Source organism: Rhinopithecus bieti, unplaced genomic scaffold (genome assembly GCF_001698545.2).
Source record: "Rhinopithecus bieti isolate Rb0 unplaced genomic scaffold, ASM169854v2 scaffold_11933, whole genome shotgun sequence".
NCBI classification, from domain to species: Eukaryota; Metazoa; Chordata; class Mammalia; order Primates; family Cercopithecidae; genus Rhinopithecus; species Rhinopithecus bieti.
In genome coordinates this window covers 921,731-948,786 of record NW_016806995.1, presented here as the reverse complement: position 1 = coordinate 948,786, position 27,056 = coordinate 921,731, and the positions used below count along the sequence as shown (strand labels likewise).

General features: G+C 50.0%; 1 protein-coding gene across 7 annotated transcripts in view; it reads left to right on the top strand.

The window, feature by feature from the left end:
* UBE3B (ubiquitin protein ligase E3B) overlaps positions 1–27,056 on the top strand; it is a 64,997-nt gene that overhangs the window by 34,412 nt on the left and 3,529 nt on the right. For 2 of the 7 annotated variants that reach the window (XM_017879700.1, XM_017879699.1), the window contains exons 19-28: positions 5,763–5,882; positions 10,583–10,759; positions 10,876–10,986; positions 14,049–14,186; positions 14,506–14,571; positions 16,373–16,431; positions 19,889–20,071; positions 20,545–20,656; positions 23,423–23,515; positions 24,566–26,689. In XM_017879700.1, coding sequence (XP_017735189.1) covers positions 5,763–5,882; positions 10,583–10,759; positions 10,876–10,986; positions 14,049–14,186; positions 14,506–14,571; positions 16,373–16,431; positions 19,889–20,071; positions 20,545–20,656; positions 23,423–23,515; positions 24,566–24,757 — 1,251 coding nt within the window. In that variant the 3' untranslated portion in view covers positions 24,758–26,689. The other 5 variants (XM_017879703.1, XR_001886960.1, XM_017879701.1 and 2 more) reach the window with 5 other exon arrangements.

The following is a 27,056-nucleotide window of genomic DNA, read 5'->3' as shown; positions in this document are numbered from 1 at the left end:
AAAAAAAAAAAAGAAACTGAGGCTGGGATCAGGGGCTTTATGCAAAGCCACCAGAGGGCTGGAAGCTTAGGAGGCACCTGGTCAGAGCCATACTTCAGGAAGGTCATCCTGGCTGCAGCGTGGAGGGCTGGCTAGAGGCTGGGGTGTTAAAGCAAGCTGGCCTGCACTAGGGTGGCGTGGGCCCTGGGAGTCAAAAGATGACCAAGTCAAGATATTTTTAAGGAGGCCTTGGAGAATGTTCACATCCCGAGGGGAAGGAAAGGAAGAATTCAGGTGATGCTTAGGTGTCTGGCTTGGGTGCTTGGGGGGTGTTTCCTGAGGTGGAGGCACAGGTAAAAGCAGGACTGGAACATGGTGGTGAGTTCAGCATTGAGCAGGTAGGATGTGAGATGTCTGTGGCTCCTGGAAACCATTGGATAGGGGGTCTGACATTCGGGAGGGAGGAGCCTGTGTGGGGAGAGCACCCAAATGTCCTGACTGCCCCCATAGACTGGGTGAGGTGGTCAGGGAGTCAGACAGCACCCAAATCTCCTGACTCCCACCATAGTCTGGGCGAGGTGGTCGGGGAGTCAGACGGAGTAAGAAGTCCAGGGCACTGAGGCAGAGCCCTGCAGGACCCGTCCCACAGAGGGCCAGCACAAGGAGGGAAGGAGGGAAACCAGGAGAGTGCCGCACACCCGGGGGATGAGAGAGACTTGGGGAGGGTTGGGCTGTGGCAGGAGCATCCAGGAAATGAGGGTGGCAAGCATGGCTCATGTCCCTGATGAGTGGCAGGTGCTCTGGAAATGTCTGATGCTGTGACAACACTCTGCTCCTCTCAGAAGAGGCTTCTAGGAGTCTAGGTTATGTCCTTTATTTTCTCCTGTTCTGTTTTCTTTTCTTCTTTTAATGAAGTAGACATATTTTAGAAAAGAGCATAAATCACATTTTATAAATTAGATCTCATTTTCAGAGGTATTTCATCCTCACTGCTGTCTTGATACTGTTCTGTCCTTGACTTTAATACTTATGGTTGCTATTCTTTCCCCTCAAGCAGTGATGTGCAAACAATGTGGCTGTTTAAATTCTTACTGCACTTGGCAAACTCTCAGAAGTGAAGGGCCTTATGGTGATTACTTAATCAAATGTGCCCTCCTTGCGGGGGCACCTGCTCTGATGTCCCTGACCTTGCTTCCAATAGGAAATGCACAGCTTTGCAAAGCAGGCCGTTCTGTGGCTTTACGTTTCCAGAAGATAGAACATTCTTCCTCATCATGAACTGTGCTTCTCAGTAACTTATACCCTTTGGTCCTTGAACAACCCCTAAAAGTGGCTTCTCTTATCTTCTGTGATCTGTTGGCAGCTCCCGTTTGCCGCTGGGGCTTGTGTTTTCCAAGTGTAGTATCAGCCTCTCCACCTCATCTTTGTTTGAAATAGGCTCCAGACTTCATCTCCTGGGCCTTATCTGGTTTGGTAGTGTCTGGTTTAAAATGCAGCCCCTCATTCTAGACCTGAGTGTCTGTGAAATCAGCCTCTGACCATAGCATTCCCATAACACATAGTCTAGACCCTCCGCTCTGTTTCTCTCTGGTTCACGTGTGCTGTGGCCACTGGAGGTGCTGCAGGATATTTTAGATTTCTGAGGGGAACACAGTGAGACACCACATGAACTACTAGTTCAGAGTAGTTCGTGGTTTCAGCATGAGATTGCACTACATTTTTTTAATGATGATTGCAAAGCTGGCTTGTAAGAACGAAATAAAAGTATTTTATATTTCAAAGCAGGTGCATTTGTAAAATATAGTAACTGAGGTCTTAGGACATAAATATTTGGGACCTAATTACCTAGTAAATGGGACCGCTAGGGATTTCTTTTGGCCTAGGAGTACCATGAAAAAAAGTTACTGCAATGATAGAGGTGCTGTGAATAAGGAAGTTTGGGAACCACTGAGATAAATTGGAATGACTTTTATGTCCAGGGTATATGGTAATCCTCACATTTTTTTTTCTTTTGGGAATTTTGCTTAAATATGTCATCAAGGTTGTTTGTCCTTAGTTCATAAAATTTTCTCCCTTGAGAAAATGGGGCCCTCTTCATCTCCTGCCCCTTCCTGCTCCGTGATTGCAGGTCCGGAAGGAGTATCTAAGGTTTGGTGTGTTCAGAGTAGCCAGGCTGTCCTGTTGCCGCTCTGCCCATCTCAAGCTTCAGGCTCCCCCTGATGGCGTGTGTGCTGCCCTCTGCCATTGAAATATTCTTGCTGGAGCACACAGGAGGGTAACAGGCTCTCTCTGCTCTGTTACCATTATACCATCTGCCCTAAATATTGACCCTCCGCCTTGTTCTTGATTTCACTATAATGCCTCTCTTGTTTTCCTTAACATTTGTTAAAGCCTCAGCTCTGCCTGGCTCACATGTACAGCACTTCATTTTCTGCACCCTCTTAACATTGCTTTTACTTGTTTATGTGTGACTCATCCGCTGGCTGGGCCTTAAGGCCTCTCTGCCTTTTGCTTTTACCCAGAAGGCCTAAGCGGTGTGGGGTGGGCAGGGGCTGTGTAGTATCGGGGGCTGTGTGTGGGCTTTGGATTTCATTCCAGCCCCCTGCCCACCAACTGTGTAGCCTTGGATGAATAAGGTCTTCTTCATGTGTAGAATGGAGAGAATGAGCCGTACCCAGCTGTCCACTGCAGTCGCTGAGGTTGCCCAGCCCTTGCAGCCTGGATAAGCTTGCCTCAAGACCTTCTTCCATGCCCCATAGAAATCCAGAGCCCTATCCAGGCTTTCTGTGGTCACTTCTGTCTCTTTAGTTCTGTTTCTGTGTCTTCTGCTGTCTCCACCCCCATGCTGGATTGACCCAGATGTAACTCGCCTTCTGCCTGTGTATCACCAAACAGCACCCCTTCACGTGGCCATGCCAAAGATTTAGGGTCATAGGAAGTAGTTGTGTCACAAACTACACGACTCCACATGACTAAAACACCTGTTCTCAAAAGTGCTACTGTTCCCCTGCCATAGAGAGGAGAGATAGTGGCACCCTTCATTCCTATCGCCAGCCTCCCTCCCTGTGTCCCCAGTCTGTCCCCTCTCTTCTGCATGGCCCTGGAACCTCTCAGGGCTTTTGGTTCTACTCAGAGCACGTCAGTCCTGTCAGGTCTAGACCTGTCAACCAGCCTCAGCGAGATGCTTCACTGAACAGTAGTTCCTCCACTCAATACCATCCCCTTTCTTCTTCTTCTTTTTTTTTTTTTTAAAAAGACAGAGTCTCACTCTGTCGCCCAGTTTGGAGCACAGTGGCGCGATCTCGGCTCACCACAACCTCCTGGGTTCCCGCCATTCTCCTGCCTCAGCCTCCCAAGTAGCTGGGACTACAGGCGCCCGCCACCATGTCCAGCTAATTTTTTGTATTTTTAGTGGAGATGGGGTTTCACCATGTTAGCCAGGATGGTCTCGATCTCCTGACCTCGTGATCCGCCTGCCTTGGCCTCCCAAAGGGCTGGGATTACAGGCGTGAGCCACTGCACCCGGCCCACCCCCTTTCTTCTTAAGGGGCTGTTGACATTGCTTTTTTTGTTACAACCATATTTGCTTAAGAGAGTTAACATAATAATTAAATGAAAATGTACTAGCCCCCACTGGCATATAGTATTTCCTATTATTGTTACTATTATTAAGGTTTTTCCTGTTTTTTTTTTTTTTTTTTTTTTTTTTTGAGAGCGTTTTGTTCTTGTTGCCCAGGCTGGAGTGCGATGGTGCGATCTCGGCTCACTACAACCTCCGTCTCCCGGGTTCAAGCAATTCTCCTGCCTCTCAGCGTCCCGGGTAGCTAGGATTACAGCATGCGCCACTACACCCGGCTAATTTTGTATTTTTAGTAGAGTTGGGGGTTTCTCCCTGTTGGTCAGGCTGGTCTCGAACTCCCGACCTCAGGTAATCCCTCCACCCCAGCCTCCCAAAGTGTTGGGATTACAGGCATGAGCCACCGCACCCAGCTGTTACTGTCATTTGTATTTAATAAAGCTCTTGACTTTGGGGGCGATTCCCATTTTTGTTTCGTTTTGTTTTGTTGTTTTTTTTTTGTTTTGAGACGGAGTCTCGCTGTATCGCCCAGGCTGGAGTGCAGTGGTGCAATCTCGGCTCACTGTAAGCTCCGCCTCCCGGGTTCACTCCATTCTCCTGCCTCAGCCTCCTGAGTAGCTGGGGTTACAGGCATGCACCACCACGCCCGGCTAATTTTGTATTTTTAATAGAGTTGGGATTTCTCCCTGTTGGTCAGGCTGGTCTCGAACTCCTGACCTCAGATGATCCGCCCGCCTCAGCCTCCCAAAGTGCTGGGATTACAGACGTGAGCCACCACGCCCGGCTGCTACTGTTCTTATATTTAATAAAGCGCTTGACTTTGGGGGAGATTCCCTTTTTTTGTTTGTTTTTTTGTTTGTTTGTTTTTTGTGTTTTTTTTGAGATGGAGTCTCGCTCTATCACCCAGGCTGGAGTGCAGCAGTGCGATCTTGGCTCACTGCAATCTCTGCCTCCCTGGTTCACACCATTCTCCTGCCTCAGCCTCCCGAGTAGCTGGGATTACAGGCATGTGCCACCACGCTTGGCTAATTTTGTATTTTTAGTAGAGTTGGGGGTTTCTCCCTGTTGTTTAGGCTGGTCTCGAACTCCCGACATCAGGTGACCCGCCCGCCTCAGCCTCCCAAAGTGCTGGGATTACAGGCGTGAGCCATCGTGCCCGGCCGAGATTCCCATTTTTAAAAAAACAGCTGTGGTTGAATTTATGTATTCATTCAGCTGACTTTATTCAAATGGTATTAGGGTACTGATTCTCGAGCCCAGGATGGGGCAAAGAGTCATGCTCTTCTAAAGAGGTTTAGCAGAATTTTACAAATAAGGAGAGAGGGTTCTTTTCAAGTAGTAATTGAGAAATACTACTTGTGGGACTGTGGTAGGCTTGAAGGCACATAGGAGGCAGATTGAAAGGTCAGGGAGCTTTATACTGTAGGGTCATTTTTAAATTCTCTGACCGTAGAAAAAATTATCTTTGAATTATTTTTGTTCTTAGGATTCATAATATTGATTTCCCTTAAAGCAGGCACAGCTAGATAAAGAAGTCTCTATAACTTGTTCTGCCATCAAGTTTTTATAGTGGGTTATTGACTGAATGAGGAGGATGTTTTTTCTTTTCTTTTCTTTTTTTTTTTTTTTTTTGGAGACAGAGTCTCGCTGTGTCCCCCAGTCTGAAGTGCAGTGGCACGATCTTGGCCCTCTGCAACCTCTGCCTCCCAGGTTCAAGCGATTCTCCTGCCTCAACCCCCCAAGTAACTGGGACTACAGACGCACGCCACCATGCCTGGCTAATTTTCATATTTTGTATTTAGTAGAGACGGGGTTTCACCGTGTTGGCCAGACTGGTCTTGAACTCCTGACCTCAGGTAATACGCCCACCCTGGCTTCCCAAGCTGGGATTACAGGCATGAGCCACCACACCCAGCCTTGAGGAGGATTTTCTCATAGGCCATTCCTAGCTGGACCCTAGCTGCAGGCAGACCACTCTTTCCGGAATGTTTTTTGCTTGATGTGTATTCAGCTATATTTCTAATTCCCATAACTGTTCCAGGGAATGCTTCTGTTCTCACAGGACACTCTAACCGGTAGCACATGTTAAGACATCCCATTCTGCTTGCATCTTATCTAACTTCAGTTTCAGTCATTTTTGCAGGGTGTTTTTATGGAATCATCAGTTGCTGACCCTGTTTTCTGGTCCCGCCTCTGTTCATTTTAGAGAGTTCTCCTGTTTCGAACCATGGTTACCAAGGAGAAGGAGAAACTGGGGCTGGTGGAAACCAGCTCTGCCTCCCCGCATGTCACTCACATCACCATCCGTCGGTCCAGGATGCTGGAGGTGAGTGTGAAGCCTATGGAATCCTACTGCAAGGAAGTGGGCCCTGCAACATGGAAGCTCTTTAGTGGACGATCTCTGGCTTTTGAACTGTTCCTGTTACTCCTTGATCTGAAATCAAGGCTCTGGGAGCAGGAAGGGGTCATTTGTCCTGTTGACTGCTCTGAACAGCTGCTTGATTAAACATGTCCTCAATGCTGGAGACCCAGCAGTGTCTTCCTTTACCCCATGAGAGTCGCTGGGCTAGAACTTCCACCTCTTCCTGTCCCTTTGAAATGAGGACCAGAGCTGCCAGCCCAGCGGCTGCACTAACACTCTGCAAAATCCATTTGTCCCAGCGGGCACTTTGCCCAGACTCTAACTGTGTTCGTAGTAGAAGTGGAGTGGAGGTGTTACATTTACTGAATTACGTAGAGAAATACATTTATCACAGAGCTGGAAGTTCTTTGTAGACAGAAACTTAGAAGATACCACTGAAGTGACCCACCTGAGCTAAACCCATTGTCTGGGGCTACCACTGTAGGGTGACTCCATGGAAATTAGAGATAGGTACCCAGTCCTCATGTGTCAGAAAATTGTCATAATACATTGGTTTTGTTGGCACAAGACCCTGACTCCAATCTGCTGGAACGTGGTTGTCATAAACTTAACTACCTACAGTGTTTGTGTTGTCCATGCCACAGCCTCCCCCGGGCTTGTATAGTGCACAGCCTCACCATACACACTCATCCTGCCAGCAATAGAACTGGAGACTGAGCCACAGTCCCCATTCCCTGGAGCGGCTTGGCTTGATTTATTTGCTGTGTTTGCCCTTAGACCTTTTTATCACACTCCAGCCGCAGTTCCTCATGAGCCTATCCTGCAGTTTAGGACAGTCACGGGATTCCCCTGACAGCATGTGGCCAGATAGCCACCCCCACCGGCAGATGGCTCCCGGCAGCAGCTCTTCCTCCTGACGTGTCTTCATTTTCTCCCGTGGTGCATCGCACCTTTTTTGTGTCACTCCTTACTGGAGAGCTTGTTTGAGTGCCGCCAGCCACTGGTGATCAATGCCGAGAGCTGCTAGAAAGGCAGCATGTGCTGAACAGTCAATGTTTCTGACATTCTTAAAGGTAGGCATAAGGAATTGAAGGGCCCACTGGGCCCTGCAGGCCACGTGAAGGAGTAAAGCTGGCTGAGTGGGTCTCATTGCAGGAGCGTTCTGTTTGCGGGCTAGACGTAGAAATAATCTCCACTTCTGCTTTACCCTCCTGTTCTTGAAACAGCCCTCTTGGTCTGTGTACCCCTACTTGAGAAAAACAGCCCCCATGAGTGAGTTGATAAATGGCAGCTGACACCCAGCCTCAGTGTTGGGGAGCAGTGGGAAGCACATGCTTCCCCAGAAGAGGCCACCGCCACTCAGCTCCTCCAGACCCGCCATGTGGCGAGGTGGGCTCCATAATGCTCTGAGTTTTTAAGAGAAAGCCAAAATTCAGATCTTCCATGTTGTGAACTAATTGAACTCTATAAAGTACTTAGAAAGTCAGATAACACCTGTCTTTCCACCAAATTCAACCTGTGGGCCACCCATTTGCAACCTCTGCTTTTGACTCAAAAAGCCCAATTGTGTGGTAGAAACTCCTTTTCCAGTACTTTCCTCAGCAGACCCAGATGCACCTCCCCTGTCTTTAGAAATCCGCAGCCCCACCACCCATCATGCCCACCCAGACGTGGCCAGCACCCACCCACAGGAAGAGTCTGGGGTGGTGTACATTGCAGTATCTCCTGAGAGTGGCAGAATCCCCCGACTCCCTTCACAAATGTCATTGCTTATTGGAAATTCACTTGACATCCCAATTACTCTGGCCCTACTTTTTAAAACACATCCCTCAGGGATGGGAAAAGAGATGTCTGTCTTAGGCTTTAGGCAAAGTTCCTTTTCCTCTTTACTTTCCATTGGAGAAGGGAAGAGGGTTGTTCATTGTTATCCCAGTTCTCGTAATCGGGTGGCTTGGTTAGTAGAATATGAGAACCCAGGGGCCTTTGCTGGATTTGGACACAAGAGGGCGTCAGTAAGCTGATCTCAGACATGCTCTCCTGGGCTTTGTTTTCTTTTCTTATGGTTAGTATTGAGGGCTGTGCTTCTGTGTCGCTTCCAGATATTAAAGTCCTGTAGGAAGGCTCTTCTTCCCAGAGGGTGAGTTTGGACTGGAACTCTAGCATTCAGAACCAGAAGGATCCTCAAACGTACTCTTATCCAGTCCTTTCCCCTGTCTCTGTCAAAGGCAGAACTGAGACCAGAGAACTTCAAACAGTCAAGGTCACTTGGATATCATTGACAGAGCTGGGCCTGGAAGCCAGGCATCCCTTTTCTAGCTCGGTATTCCCTGTGTCTGCACGTTGAGATGCAGTGAAGAAGAGGAACACTGACTCACATTCACCTCCCAAGAGGCATGGATATAATCCCCTCACATCCATGCCGGTTCCCAGAAGGCAGGAAACGTATCACAAGAGGCAGTCCCCTCTAAACTTTTTAACAAAGAGGCTGATGTGGAGCCGGTCAAGCAAGACTGAGATTTGAATCCAGTAAATGCTCCTTGAGCTCGGCCATGTGCCACGTGCATTCACACATACCATCCCATTTCATCCACATAACCACAAATGTATCTGCTAATCCGTGTGAAGGCGAGGGAGGCATAATTTTAAAGCAGGATGGAGGAACTCCTGCAGGCAGATAGGAACTTGTTGGAATTCTCCATCCGTCCTCATCTCGGTGCCAAGATAATTATTTTTTTTTTTTTTTTTTTTTTTTTTTTTTTTTTTTATCAAAATTTGCAGACAGACGTCTCAAGTTTATGTTACCAAAAAAAAAAACAGACTAGAGCGAGATGGAGACCGGATAACAGGACTCACATGCAGACATCATCAGCCATACACCAGGAATTTACGAGCATTATCCATACATGACCACAGCACATCCCAGAAGATACATAGGGATACACACCACCGAACATGACACAAGGCTAAGGATTTTTATAATATATAATAATAAATGAGAATGAGACCGAGCAGGATTATAACACAACACCAGATTTAAGCGGAAGAACCACCCAGAGATGAGTACAATACACGAATCTCCGTACACACTCAGTACTGCATGATCTCAGGTCGGCCTCCCAAAGTGCTGGAATTACAGGCTTGAGCCACCGCGCCCGGCCCAAGATAATTATCTTAAATTTAGGCAGAATGGCTTAAATGCTGTTACAGCTACCTAGTGACTTCTTGTTTCTCCCTTTTGTCATCTAACTTAATGATTCTCAAACTTTATGTACATAAAAAGTCCTTCTCAGGTTTGCCTCCACAAAACTGTGTTCCTGTTCCCACAGGTGACTTAGGGGTCTTGAGGTAATTTTTCCCTTGCCCACTAACTTTGTGGAGCCTGACCCCTGAATAAGACTCAGGGGCACCATAGGATAGTCCTTTGGGGATCACTGAGTGAGCGTGGCAGGAAGGCAGCAAGGGTTCCCCAAAACAGGTCTCGCCGTACTGGCGTACTGCTCGTTTACTTTGTGATGAGGGGACCAGACAGCAGCTGAGTGGATGCTATGGAGATGGTCTGTCTGACCTCTGCACAACATGTGACAGGGTTCCAGTTGTAGCTGAAAGGGAGAAGTGTGGCGTGGCCTTCACAGGACAGCAGGGTTGATTGGTCACTTGTTCCGTCACAGCATCTGAAGACGTCAGTTTCACCTGGTGATGGGGCCTCTCAAGTGGGGCCAACAGACTCTTCCCTGGGCCCTGTGCTGTTCAGCACTGTTTTTATAGTCACTGCTCTGAAATAAAACCTCAGCACCCCAAGTACTAGGAATGCATTACATGATGAACCAGAAGCCAGGAAGGCCTCAACAGATTAAAATCAAGAGACAAACTAAACAGATGATTTAGTAGGAGAACTCCGAAGTGGTGGTTCTGGGGCTGTGCATGTTGAGGTCTGGATAGAGAAGATGTGCTGAATGGCTGTGTCCTAAGAGAGCTGACCACCAGCCAGAAGTCCAGGCCCAGCACCACCCCCATGTCTTGGTCTCTGCTCCCTGCCGTGGTCCCTGCCATCCACCTGCTCTGCTGCCAATAGAAAGATCTGACAGAAAGTCAGCCCTGTTACTGTTTGCCTAAAACCTTCTGCAGCTCCCATCACCCTCAGGATGCCCCCTAAATTCCTCAGCATGACTTGCAGGCTCTTCATGATTGGGAAGGCAGCAGGAGAGGAGGGTTGATGGGTAATTCTTTTCATTTTACAGTGTTCTGTAGGTTTGATTTTTTTTCTTTTTACCTTTTTTTTTTTTTTTTTTTTTACCATGAGCTAAAGGTACTCTTAGCATTGAGAAAGAGAGAAATGCATCTTGTCCCGGTTTCTTTCATCCTTTGTCTGATGGCCAGGAGCTTGTCATGACTCATTTTGTCTAATTTCCCCATCTCACTTCTCTGTCCCCTTGAGGTCAGTCTCTCCTTGCCAAGGAGCAATCCCATCACATCCCCAAATGAATCTCTCCTTTTAATCAGCGCTCATTCAAAACCGGGTGAGAATGGCTCCTGTCATGCACCCATGTGTCATAATTTGCACATTTGGTAATGATGCTGGGAGGGCTTCGCACAGAGGAGAGGGAACCCCGAACTGTGCAGAAGTCTCTGGGCTTCCTATTGGGCTGTAATTCTGCTCTTGGCAGGATGGCTATGAGCAGCTGCGGCAGCTCTCCCAGCACGCCATGAAGGGAGTCATCCGTGTGAAGTTTGTCAATGACCTCGGGGTGGACGAAGCAGGGATTGATCAAGACGGTGTTTTTAAGGAGTTCTTGGAAGAGATCATCAAGAGAGTGTTTGACCCGGCACTCAATCTATTCAAGGTATTTAAGGGGAGGGACAGCAGGGTTGACAGCAGCCAGATTCAAGAAGCGAAGAGGTGAACTTGCTCCTTGCAAGGCACTTGACCTCTGCCTCTCCCTGTCTTTTTGCCTTGCAGACAACCAGTGGGGATGAGAGGCTGTACCCCTCACCCACATCCTATATCCACGAGAATTACCTGCAGCTCTTCGAGTTTGTGGGGAAGATGCTGGGGAAGGCTGTGTATGAGGTAGGAACGTTAAGAAACAGAGAAATGTAAAATAAAATGTTAGTGGTATCATGGGCTTCTTCATATACACATATGTGATCAGGCTTGGCCATGTAAACTGTCACGAGGGTACAAGCTAGGACAGGGGCAGGAACCAAGGTTTGTTGTACACCAGTGCTGGGCACTTTGCCTTTGCCATCTCATCCCATCGACAGCCCTGTGACAGGGCTGCTGCTGTCCTGGCTATTTAAAGATGGGAGACCTGAAGCTTTGGGGAGTCACTTGTCCAGAGTCTCGTTGCTAGTTAAGTAGTAGAGGTGGAATTTGAACCCAAGCCGGGGTAGAGGCGGAATTTGAACCCAGCCCGGCCCAAGTCCTCAGCCAGCCCTCTTCTTTCCTGAGGCGTGAGGAGTGGTGTGCAGAGCCAGATGGCCACACGGAGGCTGGGTCCCCATTGTAGGAGGGCAGCATTTTGTGGAGTTTGATAGTTTTAAAATCTTGTGCTGGCCGGGCATGGTGGCTCAAGCCTGTAATCCCAGCACTTTGGGAGGCCGAGACGGGCAGATCACGAGGTCAGGAGATCGAGACCATCCTGGCTAACACAGTGAAACCCCGTCTCTACTAAAAAATACAAAAAAACTAGCCAGGCGAGGTGGCGGGCGCCTGTAGTCCCAGCTACTCGGGAGGCTGAGGCAGGAGAATGGCGTAAACCCGGGAGGCGGAGCTTGCAGTGAGCCGAGATCCGGCCACTGCACTCCAGCCTGGGCGACAGAGCGAGACTCTGCCTCAAAAAAAAAAAAAATCTTGTGCTGAGCGGGCACGGTGGCTCAAGCCTGTAATCCCAGCACTTTGGGAGGCTGAGACAGGTAGATCACGATGTCAGGAAATCGAGACCATCCTGGCTAACACAGTGAAACCCCGTCTCTAACTGAAAAAATACAAAAATAGCCGGCGAGGATGGGGGCCTGTATCCCAGCTACCTCGGGAGGCTGAGGCAGGAGTAATGGGTAAAGTCTGCAGGAGGCAGAGCTTGCAGTGAGCTGGAGATGCGGCCACTGCACTCCAGCCTGGGCGACCGAGCAAGACTCCATCTCAAAACAGAAAAAAAAAAATCTTGTGCTGTTTGATTAAGTGTTTCCCAGCCATGGCAACAGGTCAGGACCAGCTGTTCCTAGTCAGCCATGTGACCGTGTGCCTTCGAGTTCCTTTAGTTTTTAAGCCCCGTTCTCTCATCAGTAAAGTGGAGATAAGAAAAACCACGTTCCTGGGTTGCCGTTGATGGTAAGTGAGGAGGACCTCCCACGGTGCCCAGCAGCTGCTCACCCCAGGTGGATTGGAGCAGTCATCCTCACCTTACTAAGAGGAAGTGAGTCTGGGTTTCCACTCCGTGGCCTCATGGGGTCAGGGCAACGTCGTGGCCCACACAGCTCCTGCTCCCTGTCCATTGAAAGCCGAGGTGGGACCACCCTGAGTGGGAAGTCACCGCCTGTTCCTGGGAAGAGTCCTGCTTCTCAGGAGGAAGGAAAGCTGCAGCGCAAGCCCAGCTAGTCTGTGTGGCCTTTGCAGCGGGCTCCGGAGCTGCAGGGACCTTTCCTGGGTCTCAGGCTCTGCTGAGCTTCTGGCCCGAGTATGGAGGAAGTGAGCCACCTGGGCAACACTCTTCGCATGCCCCAGGAAGCTGGAGAAGCCAGATGCTTTCCAAACAGAAAGAGCCAGCAGCTGGCCAAGCTGAGAGGGAGGTCTCAGGGCCAAACTCCTTTCACTCTCGAATAATCCATTGTTCTCTCTCTGTCTGCAAACAGCCTGTGTGCACAGGCCTCAGTCCCCGGCCATGATGGAATCAGGTGGCCCATCTGAGCCCCTGCCCAAACACCATCCAGTCTTCCTCGTGCCCTCCAGTGATTTGGGTCCTGAGCCCATTCTCTGTGCCTCTGTTTCCTCATCTGCATAATGGAGACAATTTCTCAGTTGATTGCCACTGAGAAAGTTAAAAATCCCATTAGGACTCACCCAAGCACATGGCATGTGTTTTCCTTTAAAGGCGTTGCTGTGATGACACTCAGAAGAGCCTGAGCCACCTGGAAAGCATGGCCTCCTGGCTTTTCTGAATGTCATCTCATTTCCCAGGCCTCGCCTCTGTGTCCTTTCCCTCCCTCACCTCCGACAGTAAGTGCATTTGACGAGAGAAGATGGGACCTGCTAGGCCCTCCGTGAGGAGTGGCATGGATTAACTCATTTACCCCTCACGGTCCTCTGACAGGCGTCGTCAAGTCCGAGTGACTGTCCCCTCTCAGCCTCTCCAGTCCACATGTCTCTCACCACCCTCCTGCCGCTACCCTGGCACAGTCTGTCAGCGTTTTCCCCTGGCAGCATGCCACAGCCGTCTGGCTGTGTCTCTGCCTCCTGTCTTCCTCTCGCCAGCCCATTCCCCGCATGAAAGTGCAGCTCTGTCCCGTCTCTGCTCAGAGCCCTCTGGACAGAATCCAGCCTGCAGTGAGGCTTATGGGCCCTGCCTGACCTGACCTTGCATCCGAGGACGTAGCTTCCATTGCTTACGTGCCCTCCATCCCTGGAGCACTCCTGGGGCCTCGTACCAGTGCCTGGCTGGCTACTTTATGCCTCGCTTAGCTGGCTTTTCCTCCTGGAAGCTCCCCAACCCTGCCTTTGGGAGAAAGCTTCTCCTCTGCTCCTCGGGCCCCTGCCCATGCCGTGGCTGCTCTGAGAGCTTGGGGGCCTGGTATTGTGCCCGCTCCATCCTCTTACCTGAGACGCTGGTGCTGCTCCCCACGGACAGGTGAGACAGCTGAGGGCCCTGGCCTGGCAGCAGCCCAGCTAGGATTTAATCCCTGAGCACTGTAGCTCCAAACCCTGTGTCCTGACCACTTGCGCTGTAATGTCCCCAGGAGGCACTCAGTTGTATTAGGTAGAGGATGGGGAGATACTGCTCTCCAGATTGGAAACTTAGGAGGGGCCTGGAAATGCCGATGGCACCCTCGGGCCATGTGTGCACCCTGAGCCACCCCGATCCAAACACTGCATCAGAATCCTGGCCGATCGACAGCTCTGCTTCTCTGCTCTCCCAGGGAATTGTGGTGGACGTGCCATTCGCATCCTTCTTCCTGAGCCAGCTGCTCGGGCACCACCACAGCGTCTTCTATAGCTCAGTGGATGAACTACCTTCTCTGGACTCCGAGTTCTATAAAAACCTCACCTCCATCAAGGTGAGCGTGGAATGGTGGGTGAGCTAAGCCAAGCACTGGTGTGAACTCACAGCTTTGCAGAGTCCCAGAAGGAGATGGCCTGTCTCTTTTTGCTGTCACTGTAGCTGCTGCAGGCCCCCCACATCCCCCTGTGGGCAGTCCCACTCAAGGCTGATCCTCACAACCTCCTGCCTCAAAGTCACCAATGACCTTCTTTGCGTCAGGCTGTTCAGCAGCCATGGGTGTTCACAGCAGCAAACTAACACCTCAGGGGAGGGTTAAACCTCTAAGCACGTAGTGTTCCACGGCCCCAACACTTTCCCCTTCTCTGTTACGTTAGCGCTATGACGGGGACATCGCTGACCTGGGCCTGACACTGTCTTACGACGAGGACGTCATGGGTCAGGTAGGTCCGCCCTCTGGCTGAGCTCCTTTTCCACTGCCCCCACGGGTTCCTGAGACCTGCCGTGTTGTTTGTGTTTTCCTCAGAAAGAGCCCCAAACTGAGGCTCTGTCTGGTCCCTCGTCCTCCCCACCCCTCGCCCATCCTCCTCCCATCTTGCCAGGAGAGAGGGCCCCCTCCTTTCCTTCCAGTTGACCTGGCCTTTGAAGCTTCCCGAGGAGACCCTGCTTTCTTATATCGCATTTTAGGGTAATTCCCCATTTGTAACATGGCTTTTCGTTACCATGGTGAGGATTAGCTGTTACAAATGGAGGATTATGTCTTAGAGAAGGGGAAGATGCCACCCGAGAAGTGCCTCAAGCAGAAGCCTGTGCATGTTCATGGCTTGGCATGCAGAGCAGAGCAGGGAGCAGAGACCCTGGACTCAGGGCCGCAGCACGTCTCCGCCCACGTTTCCTTCTGGCTTTTCTCTGTAGCGGCCTCCACCCCCTCTGACTGTGTCCTGATGGAGGTCCCTGCATGAGGCTCTGGGAGTGCATGTCCAAGGGCCGCTCGACAGAAACGGCGCCATGAGCTTCTTAATGCAGAGCTGAATTCTTAGACTCGTGCTTGGGCACCTCAGAGAGAACCCCCAGTATCCCTGAGCCACACTTTCCATATCCATTTGCCAGATGGGAGTCCTGGATGGGCCCAGTCTGTAAGCACCGCTGGGAGCCCTGCGTGGCCTGTCCTCCTGAAAGGCCCCTGGGGAGGCTGACATGTGGCATGTGAAGGCTCAGAGCAGCCTGTGAGGAGGAAACCAAAGTGGAGCTGAGTTAACCTCAAGCTTCGCTAACTCCTCGGACCCAGAACTCTTCTTTGAAGGAAGGAAAGAATGCGTCTCACAGGATCGTTCTCTACAGAATAGTTCACGGCAGGGTATTCCTGGAATCGGGAAACCTCAGGCTGGCGGATTCTTAAGGGCCCTTTCAGCTTTAAAGCCCACTGTGCCACCCGAGATGCTGACAGCAGTGGGACTGGGATCACTTGTTCCTTTCTGGATCTGTAGGGTTCTAGAATCTTCACAGAATTGCTATTAAGATTGGTTTCAAATGATATGTCGTTTGATTTTAAGGTGATGCTCAGAAGTGTTCCTGAAGTTGAAAGAAGCAGTTGATTTTAGAGTTTAAAATAAATCTATAATCAGATGTTGAGGCTTCCTCCTAACATAATTTTCTCTCCCAACGTTAAAGATAATGAAACTTCTAACAAAAAAATTTAGCTCTAATATGAGCAAAAGATGAAAATGCAAGCTGCCTGTAATGCCAGTGCCCACAGCCTGCCCGTGGTAGTGTGTTACCTGCGTCCTTTGAGACTCTTTCCAGAGTCTGTCCCTTTCCAGAAATGATGCCATTCTGTGCATGTTGTTACATCAGTGGCCTTTTTTCACCTTTTTAGTAAATGCACATTTTCATCATATTGTTTAGTACCTGCACAGTATTCCAGGGTATGGATGTACCAGTGTTTATTTAACCATCCTGCTCTGCTCTGAAATGCCAACACATTCCCCTCCATGGCATCCCGAAGTCTTAATACAAATGTTTGAACAAGGATTGGGTGAGAAAAAAAACCTTTCATATCGATCATGCAGGGTCTGCTTGTTGATATTTCAGCCTTGACTTTTTATGAGAAAGGATAGTTCCCAAGCATGTGCCATCTTAATTCCATCATTATCATGGATGTTTGCACCGGGCCCTCTCATCTCCGGGAAGCTTTTTTTCCCCATTAGAGTCCTCCCTAGTAATTACTCCCATCTTCTCCCCCAGCTTGTTTGCCATGAACTGATTCCTGGAGGGAAGACCATTCCTGTTACAAATGAAAATAAGTGAGTATAGCAATTAGATTTTTAAGGTCGCCACTTGAAAAGACTTCATTCTGGCTCTCTGGGCTTATGTTGAGAATTTATTAAGATAGATTGAAGTAGAAAGAGGCCATAAATATAATGGAATTTACCGGTTACAGTTCATAGGCCAGAATTATATTAAATTCAATTTGCGGCTGGGTACAGTGGCTCACGCCTATAATCCTAGCACTTTGGTAGGCTGACGTGGGCAGATTATGAGGTCAAGAGTTCGAGACCAGCCTGATCAACATGGTGAAACTCTGTCTCTACTAAAAATACAGAAATTAGCTGGGTGTGGTGGCGCATGCCTGTAATCCCAGCAACTCAGGAGGTTGAGGCAGGAGAATCGCTTGAACTTGGGAGGTGGAGATTGCAGTGAGCCAAGATCGCACTAGTGCATTCCAGCCTGGGCGACAGAGTGAGACTCTGTCTCAAAAAAATATATATATTGATTTGCAAAATAAGAATTGACCATTTATTTTTCGCAGTAGCACTTCTAAGGTCAGAGGCACCCAGACCACAGTGTTCTTAGGAGTTTAATAACGGCCCTAGATGCAGACAGATGGATTCTGAGCCATTCAGCACGCTGTCCTGAACCCAGAGAGCACAGAGGTAGAAAGACACCTTGGCGAGGAGGGGCAGATCATTTTGGATGATAGCACGTGGCAGTTGTATAAAACAGTGTTCTTGAGAAGACACAGTGGTGAATTCAAATGCCGCAGACGGAGGTCCTTAGACATGGGAATTGGAGAGACTCTGAGGCCCAGCAACTATCGTCACAGATAAAGGGCTCTGCAGAATCTATCATAAATGTCATCCTTTTTGGTCCCTAGAAGCAAAAAACTCTCAGTGCACGGTCTCCACCCGGAGACCTATTGTCACCTAATTTAAACAGCAGAGCCTGGCATGAGAAGCAGACATTGGCCCCTTTGTCAATTTATCAGTCTCCCACCGCCAGGCTCAGGTGAGCTTTTGAACTATTAATTGGAGCATCAGTCTCTTTAGTGACAAGTGAGGGCTCAGTCCCACCTGGTGAGTCATTTGAATCAGATGCACGTCACAGTCCAGTGTTCCCAAGCGTCGTGTTCCTCTCGGATCAGGTGGTTCGGTCAGTCTGCAAGCTTGGGAGTTTTTTATTTAGACTGTCAGAAGCGTCAGGAGAACAGACCCTGTTTTCATAATGATTGAAATACACCGACCTTGCTCCTTGACCACAGGGTATTAGTTTGAAAACTTAGAAGGAACAAAGTACAGGTTGGGAGGGACTGCCTGGGAGAGTAGAGAGAGCCCAGCCAGGGCCAGAGAGAGCAGGGGTGAGTCCTGCCCCTGCCTGCCGTGTAACCTGTAGCCATTCCTTTAGGGGGGTGCTCATAGGGCAATGTATATAAAATACCTTCCTGGGTGTCAGGCTCAGAGGAGGGCTTAAATGACAGCAGTGATGATTACCATCCTCAGATGGGTGACATGTCACACGGATCCTGCCAACCCCCCAAGAGGCCACGCGTTGCCAAGTGTTGCAGCTTGGGGATGACGGTAGGCAGTCACTCACTCTTCCCACATAGACACTGGCTGCTAGGTAGAGCGCCCAGAGGAGGTAGGTGGGGGCAGGCTGTGCTGGAGGGAAAGTCCTGTCCTGCCGGGAAACCTCCTGTGTGGAAACTTGTTTCACAGATTTATAGCATAAAGCCTCCGGTCAGGGCAAGGATACTTAGTTCTGCATACCAATTCAAAAGGCCTGGCAGTGCCAGTTTCTCCCTCTTTAGGGGTGATACTTGATCTTGCACTTTATGAGTGTTGGATGTTTCCCATCCTCTCGTCTCTCCTACCTCCTTCTCTCCTTCCTTCCTTCTCACCCCCTTTCTTCTCCTCCCCCTTTCTCAGTAAAGTGGAGCAGCACTCGCCACCTGCCTCACAGAATACCTGGAAGGAGGAGCAATGATAGGAAAATCATATTTGAATGGATTAATGTACAGGTTTGCTGCTGGAAAAAATTTTAATAGGGATATTTTCAAGATCACTAAAGCTTTAGCATTGTAAAACATTTATTTGGACTGTACAAATTTGGAATTGGTGAGAGTCGTACCTGGGCCGGGCTCAAGTTCTTTGCTAGGAAATCAGTGATGCAAGGCTGGGTGCAGTGGCTCACACCTGTAATCCCAGCACTTTGGGAGGCCCAGGCAGGTGGATCACCTGAGGTCAGGAGTTGGAGACCAGCCTGGCCAACATGGTGAAACTCCGTCTCCACTAAAAATACAAAAATTAGCTGGGCATGGTGGCGGGCACTGTAATGTCAGCTCAGGAGACTGAGGCAGGAAAATCACTTGAACCCAGGAGGCAGAGGTTGCAGTGAGCCGAGATCGTGCCATTGCACTCCAGCCTGAGCGACAAGAATGAAACTCTGTCTCATAACAAAAAAAGAAAAGAAAAGAAAAGTCCAGGCATGTTGGCTTATGCCTATAATCCCAGCACATTGGGAAGCCGAGGCGGGCAGATCACCTAAGGTCAGGAGTTCGAAACCAGTCTGGTCCAACATGGTGAATCCCATCTCTACTAGAAATACAAAAAAATTAACCGGCTGTGGTGGTGGGTGCCTGTAGTCCCAGCTACTTGGGAGGCTGAGGCAGGAGAATCGCTTGAACCCAGGAGGCGGAGGTTGCAGTGAGCCGAGATGGCACCACTGCACTCCAGCTTGGGTGACAGAATGAGACTCCATCTCAAAAAATAAATAAATAAAAAGAAAAAAGAAATTAACAATGCTAGCAAGCCTGTTGGAATGTATGTAACCTGTTGAGAGGATTCTGTGCTCTATGCAGTTGTAGTTGAGGGCACTGTGTTCACCAAAGCAGACCCAGAGACCCTCTGCTTGGAACCATTGTAAGTTGCTCTGACTTCCCGGTTGAGTCCACTCCTGGCCCAGCTGTATGTTTAAAGCATCTACAGTTTCGCCTTGCTGTAGCATTAGACTGTTGGTCCAGATTAGCAAGGTTTTGATTCAAGTTATGACATGAAACAATTTTTTATTTTAAAACTTTATTAGAGGACTGAATGGTATCTTACTTGATTTATGTCCAGAAGAATGAGATTAAATGAAAGTACCAAAAGCACCCTTTGTTCTAAGAAGGGCCCTCTTCTTACCTGGGGAATGTCTCCTTGTGATTCCCGACACAGTGGGGACTTGAGGTGTGACCTGTGGGTTTTGGGGCAGAGTGAATGATGCAGTGCCCTCGAAGGCTTGATGCGTTCACAGTGGCGCATGGTGTGCAGTTCATGAGTGCTGTCATCATTGTTGCCATTGTCATTGTTCTGATGAAACACTCTGGTACTATTTGTGTTTTTTGTAAAATGGTTCAGAAAAGACTAGACTCATCTTTCAGCCCATTGGTGACAGCCTGCCCCGTCCTGTTAATTGTCATTGTTTTCTCTTCCTTGTTGGCAACAGAATTAGCTATATCCATCTGATGGCACATTTTCGAATGCACACTCAAATAAAAAACCAGACAGCTGCCCTCATTAGCGGATTCCGTTCTATTATCAAACCCGAGTGGATCCGAATGTTCTCAGCTCCTGAACTGCAGCGTCTCATCTCTGGCGACAATGCTGAGATTGATCTGGAAGATTTAAAGTAAGAGGCGGGTAGGGGGAGGGTGAAATTCCTAGGCCTCCCAGAAAGCCAGCTGCTCCCTCACTGGGTTCCTTTTAGAAGGCTGTTTCAGGAGCCTGTCTCCAGATCTCCTCCTCCTCCTCCCTGGACTGGCTGAACTGTTTTGGATTAAAAGCTTGACCCTTTGTTTACCTAGAGATTAAGTGGAAGCAGGCCTGAGGACTGGGGATTCTCTGAAGCTCTAGGAGATGGGGTCAGAGGATCTGGGGTTGGCCTCTGCTTAGGAACAGCAGGGCCAGCTCTCAAATTCCCCACCCTTTTAGCTTCCCAGGGAGATGGAGTTATTGAGGCATGAACTTCTGGCTTTAAGAGAAGTTAGTAGTGTTCCCCACGCCTGCCAGAGTGGACCGTGCCAGCTGTCTGCATGACCTGCCTGCCTGTCCGTAAGTGCCCACCCTAGCACGTTGCTGAGCCCAGGTCTGTATTGGTTTCAGGAAGCACACAGTCTACTACGGTGGTTTCCACGGAAGTCACAGAGTCATCATCTGGCTCTGGGATATTCTGGCCTCAGACTTCACGCCGGATGAGAGAGCTATGTTTCTGAAGGTATTTTATGAATTGCCTATGCATGCATGCATGTATTCTCATAAACCTGGAAGGCCAAGCCAGTTGATGTAATAATTTACGCTGGAGAAAATGAAATTATCAGGAGGACCTCAGATGGTTAGCACATCCTATCCCACAGGCAGGCCTCCCGGTAAGCCAAGCAGTAACCAGAGAGGGGCTTGAGGGGCACGGCCGAGCCTCAGGCCCCCTGCACAGGTGGGCGTACTTGCTGTGCTCGGCGCTCTGCCCTCCCCTTTGCCCGTGCTGGCCTTGATAACATCTCTTTTGTTTATTTCTTTCATTATAGAAGTAAACGACCCTCTGCTTGGAACCTTACCTTAGGAAAATACAGATAAGCAAAATTTTAAACAATTGCTGCTCCTCTAGTATAGAATTGTCAACTCTCTACACTCCTACTCACTGGGGACTATCTCTCTATTTTCTCAGTAGCGTTAAGACACATATATACACCCACAGTGTCCCAATAAAACACACACAATTGCTTAGGCTGGTATCAAGATGTATTTTTGCAAATAAAGTGGCTGACGTTAACTGGTTCCCTGTAATGGTGTCTGTAAAAGTTATAAATGTTCAAAATACTCCCCTAATGCCACTGCATTGTTTTTTGTTACATCGGCAGCATGTAAGTATTTTCTAGCATGCTGGATGGCACGCACACTTCTCTGTGTATGTGTTATATGTGTGTATATTTCTCTAAAAATGGGATCCTATCATTTCCCCACCAGCCTTCCTCCTTGACAGAATATCAGTGAACATCTTGCCATGTTCTGGGGGTAAATTTAATGCCTTGAAATGTTTTCTTTTGGAGGTTTGGGCTTGAACAATCTCATGTGGCCTCATCTGTTGAGGCAACCTGGACAGTGTCACTGGCAATTAAAATGACAGCTGGTTTCCTCTCTCCTGGGTGGTCATTCTGAGGAGAGTTTATTCCTGTTGAGGAGGCCTTCATTCAGTCCAGCAGATAACACAGATGCCCCACATCCCCACAGGTCCCCAGGGATTTAGGGCAGGCAGGCAGACAGAATTCCAGAAGTTGATTCTGGGAGAATCAGTTCCGTTTTCCCAGAAGGGCCTCATGGGCAAAGCAGTTTCTGCCGAGCTATAAAACGGCTCACCCTGGCCCCTCCTACAGAGAGCAACCCAGTGTCTCATCACTGTGCAGGTGCCGCCCCACAAAACAGGTGTGTTTGTGTCTTTGGATAACCTGTCACCAAACCTACAGTTCCTTACCATGTGCCTGCCTTTTTGTGCAACTGCAGACAGGCTCCAGAGCCAAGCAGAATAAATGTAACCCCTGCCCAGGAGTGGATGTGACCACGACCACGCTTCTGTTAAATGTAAAGCAAGCAGATCATCCAGGGGTTTCCTGTGTCCTCCGTTCCTCCCCTCTCCCAGGAGCGGGGAAGCTTCCCTCCCTCCTTTGACCCACCTGAATTTGTAGCGGGCAGACCTGAGCCGGCCTAAATTGGGATGTACAGATACTTCTGTGTCTGTCCCCTCATTCTTACAACAGGACTAACCACAGCCCCGACACACAGCATCCGTAGAGTGATTGGATGAGGTTGCATTCAGGGAATGCTCGGCGCAGTGTGGAAGCACAAAAATGCTTCCTGCATTGATGCTGCTATGGTTTTTTATAAATAAAACATATTGGAATAGGAATAGATCTTGTTAATACTCTTTTTAAAACTTCTTTTGATGCCTGACACACATAAACTGTCTTTGGATGGTCTCGGGAATCTCACAACCATTTATAACAAGACCCAAACCCTCAACTTGCCCCTGAGTTTTGGAGGACAGCTTGATGATGTAAGTGACAAGCCCCTGTATCCCCTAGAGAAGGGAGAACATTCTTGGCTACGGTTGAGTTAAAGTGAATGGTTTCTTGGGACACTTTTCTGTGCAAGTTTATCACTTAGATTTCCAGGCTGGTCAGATGCCTCTCTCCAGGCATGAGCTAGCACATTTAGGGGAATAACGCAGGGGCTGCCACTTGCAGAATGCTGGGAGTTCCCAGGGGGTAGCAGGGAAGTGTGGCTGGCTGCCCACAGGCCCCACTTGGGCTGCCAGCACCTCGGCCTGCTCTGGGGCCTCATTTTTGTCAGTGTGCTGCGAGGTTATTAGTCTCTTGCAAAGGGTCCCCTGGGCCCCAGCACATAGACCACTCTGAAAATCAGTAGGCCTAGGGCTCAGGTGACTGCACCTGTGCAATCTCCTCTGCATGACTAAGGGGCCGACAGGATGCCAAGTGCAAGGCCAGCAAGTGGGAGTCTCCCTGGCTCCTTCTGTTCATGCCACGCGCAGTGGGTGTCACCAGCCTCCACCTCACCCTCACCGTCTCCCATGCTCTCGTCACATGATCTCTCTGTGGGAGGGTGTCAGCCGCTTCTCTGTTCCTCTAACAATCCCACAGGAGACCTGCCTCCTGGGGACACCTCACCAGTGCCCTGGCTGGGCATTTGTGCTCTTCCTACTCTGCAGTCACATATGCTCTCAGAAGTGGCCAGTCGCATCTGTTGGGTATGGGTTTCATGTGTCTTAGTCCCCGAGAGCAGCACGCTTGAGAGAGATGTATGGCGTGTGCCAGTTTTTGGGCCAGATCCACCCCGCCACCCCATACGGCTGGCTAGACAGCAGTTACAGCACGGTAACAGACAGAGCAAATGCATGCTGCACAGCTGCAAGGGCCCGTCCTGGAAGAGCAGGAGCCTGCCCCGTCCCCACTAACCCTGCTTTGTGTTGCAGTTCGTGACCAGCTGCTCCAGGCCCCCACTCCTGGGATTCGCCTACCTCAAGCCTCCCTTCTCCATCCGCTGTGTGGAGGTGTCAGATGATCAGGTACCCCCCACGGGGTGGGTGGGGAAGAGCTGGCCTTGGGCAGTGTTCCTTGACTTCCCTCTTGGTGGTTGTCTGCTGTGCCCACCATGTGGGGCCCTTACCTAGTCCACATCTCAGCAAGGCAGGCAGCTGGACCCCTAAGAGCCAAGTGAGGAGGGCCCCACAGTTCTCACGGCAGGAGAACCAGCCAGCCCCAGAGAGACTACCCACGGACTCAGCCCTCTCTCGGCAGCCTCTTTCTCTTTCCTTCCTCAGGGAAGAGTACCTGGAGTGGGGGTGGGTACATGCTGTTTTTAGTGGCGTCTGGCCTCACCAGGGCTCCTGATCTGAGGCAGCATGGGAGAAGGTGAGTGGGCTCAGGAGGCGGACAGGCGCAAGCTCGAATGCCACTCCCACCCCAGCAGACTCTGCACGTCTAGGCACGCTGCTTCATTTCCTCACTGGCCAAAGGAGAAGGAATGCCATCAGGGTTACCGAGCTCTGTGTGTCCCGAGCCTGGCCCACTCTGGGTGCTCAAATGACAGTCCTACTCCCCATAAAAACCCAGTGGCCGCCTCTGGGTGAAGCTGCCTCTCATGATGCAGTTTGAGCCCCTGATGCCACCTTGTACAGGGAGCTACACAGTCCTTGGCCTCCATGCTGAAGGGAAAGTTGGCCCAAGTCATGGTCTGCCACTGGCCACAGCACCGGTGAGGAGAGAGGAAGTGCATTCAGAAATGTTTGGGCACCTAACAGAGTTTTCACAGCATTCTACTCTTTGACAATTGGTTAACCGATAATGAGCTGTGAACTGGAAGGCCCCATTTCCAAAAGCTTACTTAATGCAGGAACTCTCTGTGCAGGCCCCAGGTAGCAGGGGTTGCTTCTCTGGAAGCCAGTCGTCCTGAGTCTGGGGCTTGACCTCGGGTAGTGGTGCCAGGGCAGTGCCCCGTACTCTGCCCAGCATCCAGGGACTGGCCAGACCCCCTCCCTGGGCTCCCCGGCCTTGGCATCTGCCTGGGCTCCCAAACTAGGCCCTTCCCAATCCAAGGCCATGATGTGTGCCATCAGGACACCGGGGACACCCTGGGTAGCGTCCTCCGGGGCTTCTTCACCATCCGCAAGCGGGAGCCAGGCGGCCGCCTGCCCACCTCCTCCACCTGCTTCAACCTGCTCAAGCTGCCCAACTACAGCAAGAAGAGCGTCCTCCGTGAGAAGCTGCGCTACGCCATCAGCATGAACACGGGCTTTGAACTCTCCTAGCTCCAGCCCTGGCCCTGCCTCCAGGGCTCCTGGGCTGCCAAGGACCTTCAGTTCCCAGAGGCAGTGTGGCCCCTGGGAATGTGACCAACATGCCAGGTGATGTTGGCCCCTAGACCCTCTCAATAGCCATGAGACTCCCTTATGGCCGCAAGAACTTTAGATGCCCACAACAGCACTACACAGCATATCCAGGTGATGCCCAAGGCACAGGGCTGCAGAAAATAAACCTCCAGATTTCCACCGACACGGGTCCATTCTTCCTGGTGATGGCAGAGGGGCTTCTTTTAGCTAGTTTGATCTTTCTGGGAGTCTGTCTTTCCTTAGCCCTCTCAGTGAGCTGTGTATGAACAAGTCCCAGGAATTCCAAGAGTCTAGAGTGGTTTTCGCAGCATGGGTCTGAGTGTACAAAGCCTACTGCGCGTGAGATCCTCTCCTTCCGTTTCTGAAATCTCTTACTCAGGTAAGGCCTCGCCAAGCCTCTATGCACCCAACAAAGTTTCTGCCTCCATGCCGTCCACAGCACCTCTTCCCAGACAACCAGGCCCATCTGCTGCCCAGGGAGGCACAGGCGCCTGCTAGGGACGCTATGGAGCACCGTGAGTCCAAGGCGCTGTTCCTGCCTTGAAGCCACGCACTCCACAGCACGACCCTCCCACTTCCTGCGTCCTCAGCGGGCTGAGCTGCCAGGGAGCCTTGCCGGACCTGTTCCCGTCCTATGCATTCACATTGGCATTCTGGTTAGGGAGAAGAAAAACATTGGTCCTTAGCAGCAGCCCGGTATCCAGAATGTGCTGGCTGTTACGCATAGCCTGCTTGTCCCACGGAGGACAGCTGCCTTTGACCCTGCTTGTTTGCCTCGCTGGTTATCTAATGAAGAACAAACATGAACCTAAGGTACCCATCCTGTCTGGGCGGTGGCTTCACTCCAGAGACTGCAAAATCCCAAGAAACTTGGTCTTGCTGCCCATCCTTCCTCAGCACAGGGAACCCAGAAGCCCGTTGCACTGACAAAGGCTCACACCCTCTGGGTTTGTTTGTTTGTTTTTTTAACTTCATTTCTCTTCCAACCCATTGTGTTCCTCTGCCCTCATTATTTACTTTTGTTGTAAGAACTTTAGCTCCAGGGAACTGAGGCAGAGGCCCTGTTTGTGGTCCGTGTTGACAGCCACCCACCCTCTCCCACCTCATGCTCCTGCACCTGCACCACCAAGATTGATGCCAGATTCGAAGCCAGGAAGGCCCAGTCCCTCCTCTGCTCTCCTCAAAGCCGCAAAACATTTTCCAACAAGAGCTGTCACGGTGACAGCAAAGCAGGGGCCACTCGTCTTCACAGTCCTTCAGAGAGTTTCAGCTGCATCCTGGTGTCCCACCCAGGTCAGAGCCCCTGGGCTTCTGAAAAACAGTGTGTGCTCTACTTTGATGGAAACATGGCAAGGAATTTAAAGACAGGAATGTATTAGTATTATTTAAGGTGTGTTAGTAACCTCTGATTCTGTGGACTTGCCATTTTCTTCAAACGCTCGGTTCCTTTGAGGATTTCTTCTGAACGTGTGCGCACACGCTGGGCAGGTTTGTGCATACATGCGGGGACCCCAGACTGTCAACCTGCACAGGGAAGATGGATCCCATCCTGATTTTTATTACCTGAAGGTTGGAGCCAGTGAGGGACTGGGAGAGAGTGATTTATAAGCACCAATATCAACTTCATGTGGATTTTTGACAAGGAGGGGTAGTTTGTAATTTCATTTAATTCTTTTCAGCAGCTAGAAATATTGCACTATCTGAAACACTGAATCTCCTTTTGTAACTGGTGTTCACTGACACCTTGATGGCTCTTGATGCCTCTAAAAAGTTGTAGGATTTTTTGTTTTTGTAGCTAACTTATGGATTGAGATGTGATCAGACGCTTTATTAAATTTGTACTTCAGCATACGATGGCCACATTCTGCATTTCATTCCGCCATGTGCCTGAACCGTACACGCTTGGTGTCTGGGCTTAGGGAGCATGTAGGCCCCCACAATGGAGCTAAGATGTGGAGGGGCGCAGAGCACATGTCCTTGCCTCCCCAGCCAGAGTTCAGGGTTGTTAACAGTCTGTCCTGTTTGCTTCCAATTGTGTTTCAAGAAGTAACCCATTTCAGATGAGCGCCCTCTGTGGGCCCGTCCCTCTCACCCACTTCCCAGAGGTAGCTGTCACCATGGGTTGGGTGTATATCTTTGTAGTCCATGTTTTACACAGTAATATTCTTTTTTTTTTTTTAGATGGGGTTTTGCCATGTCACCTAGGCCAGTTTTGAAC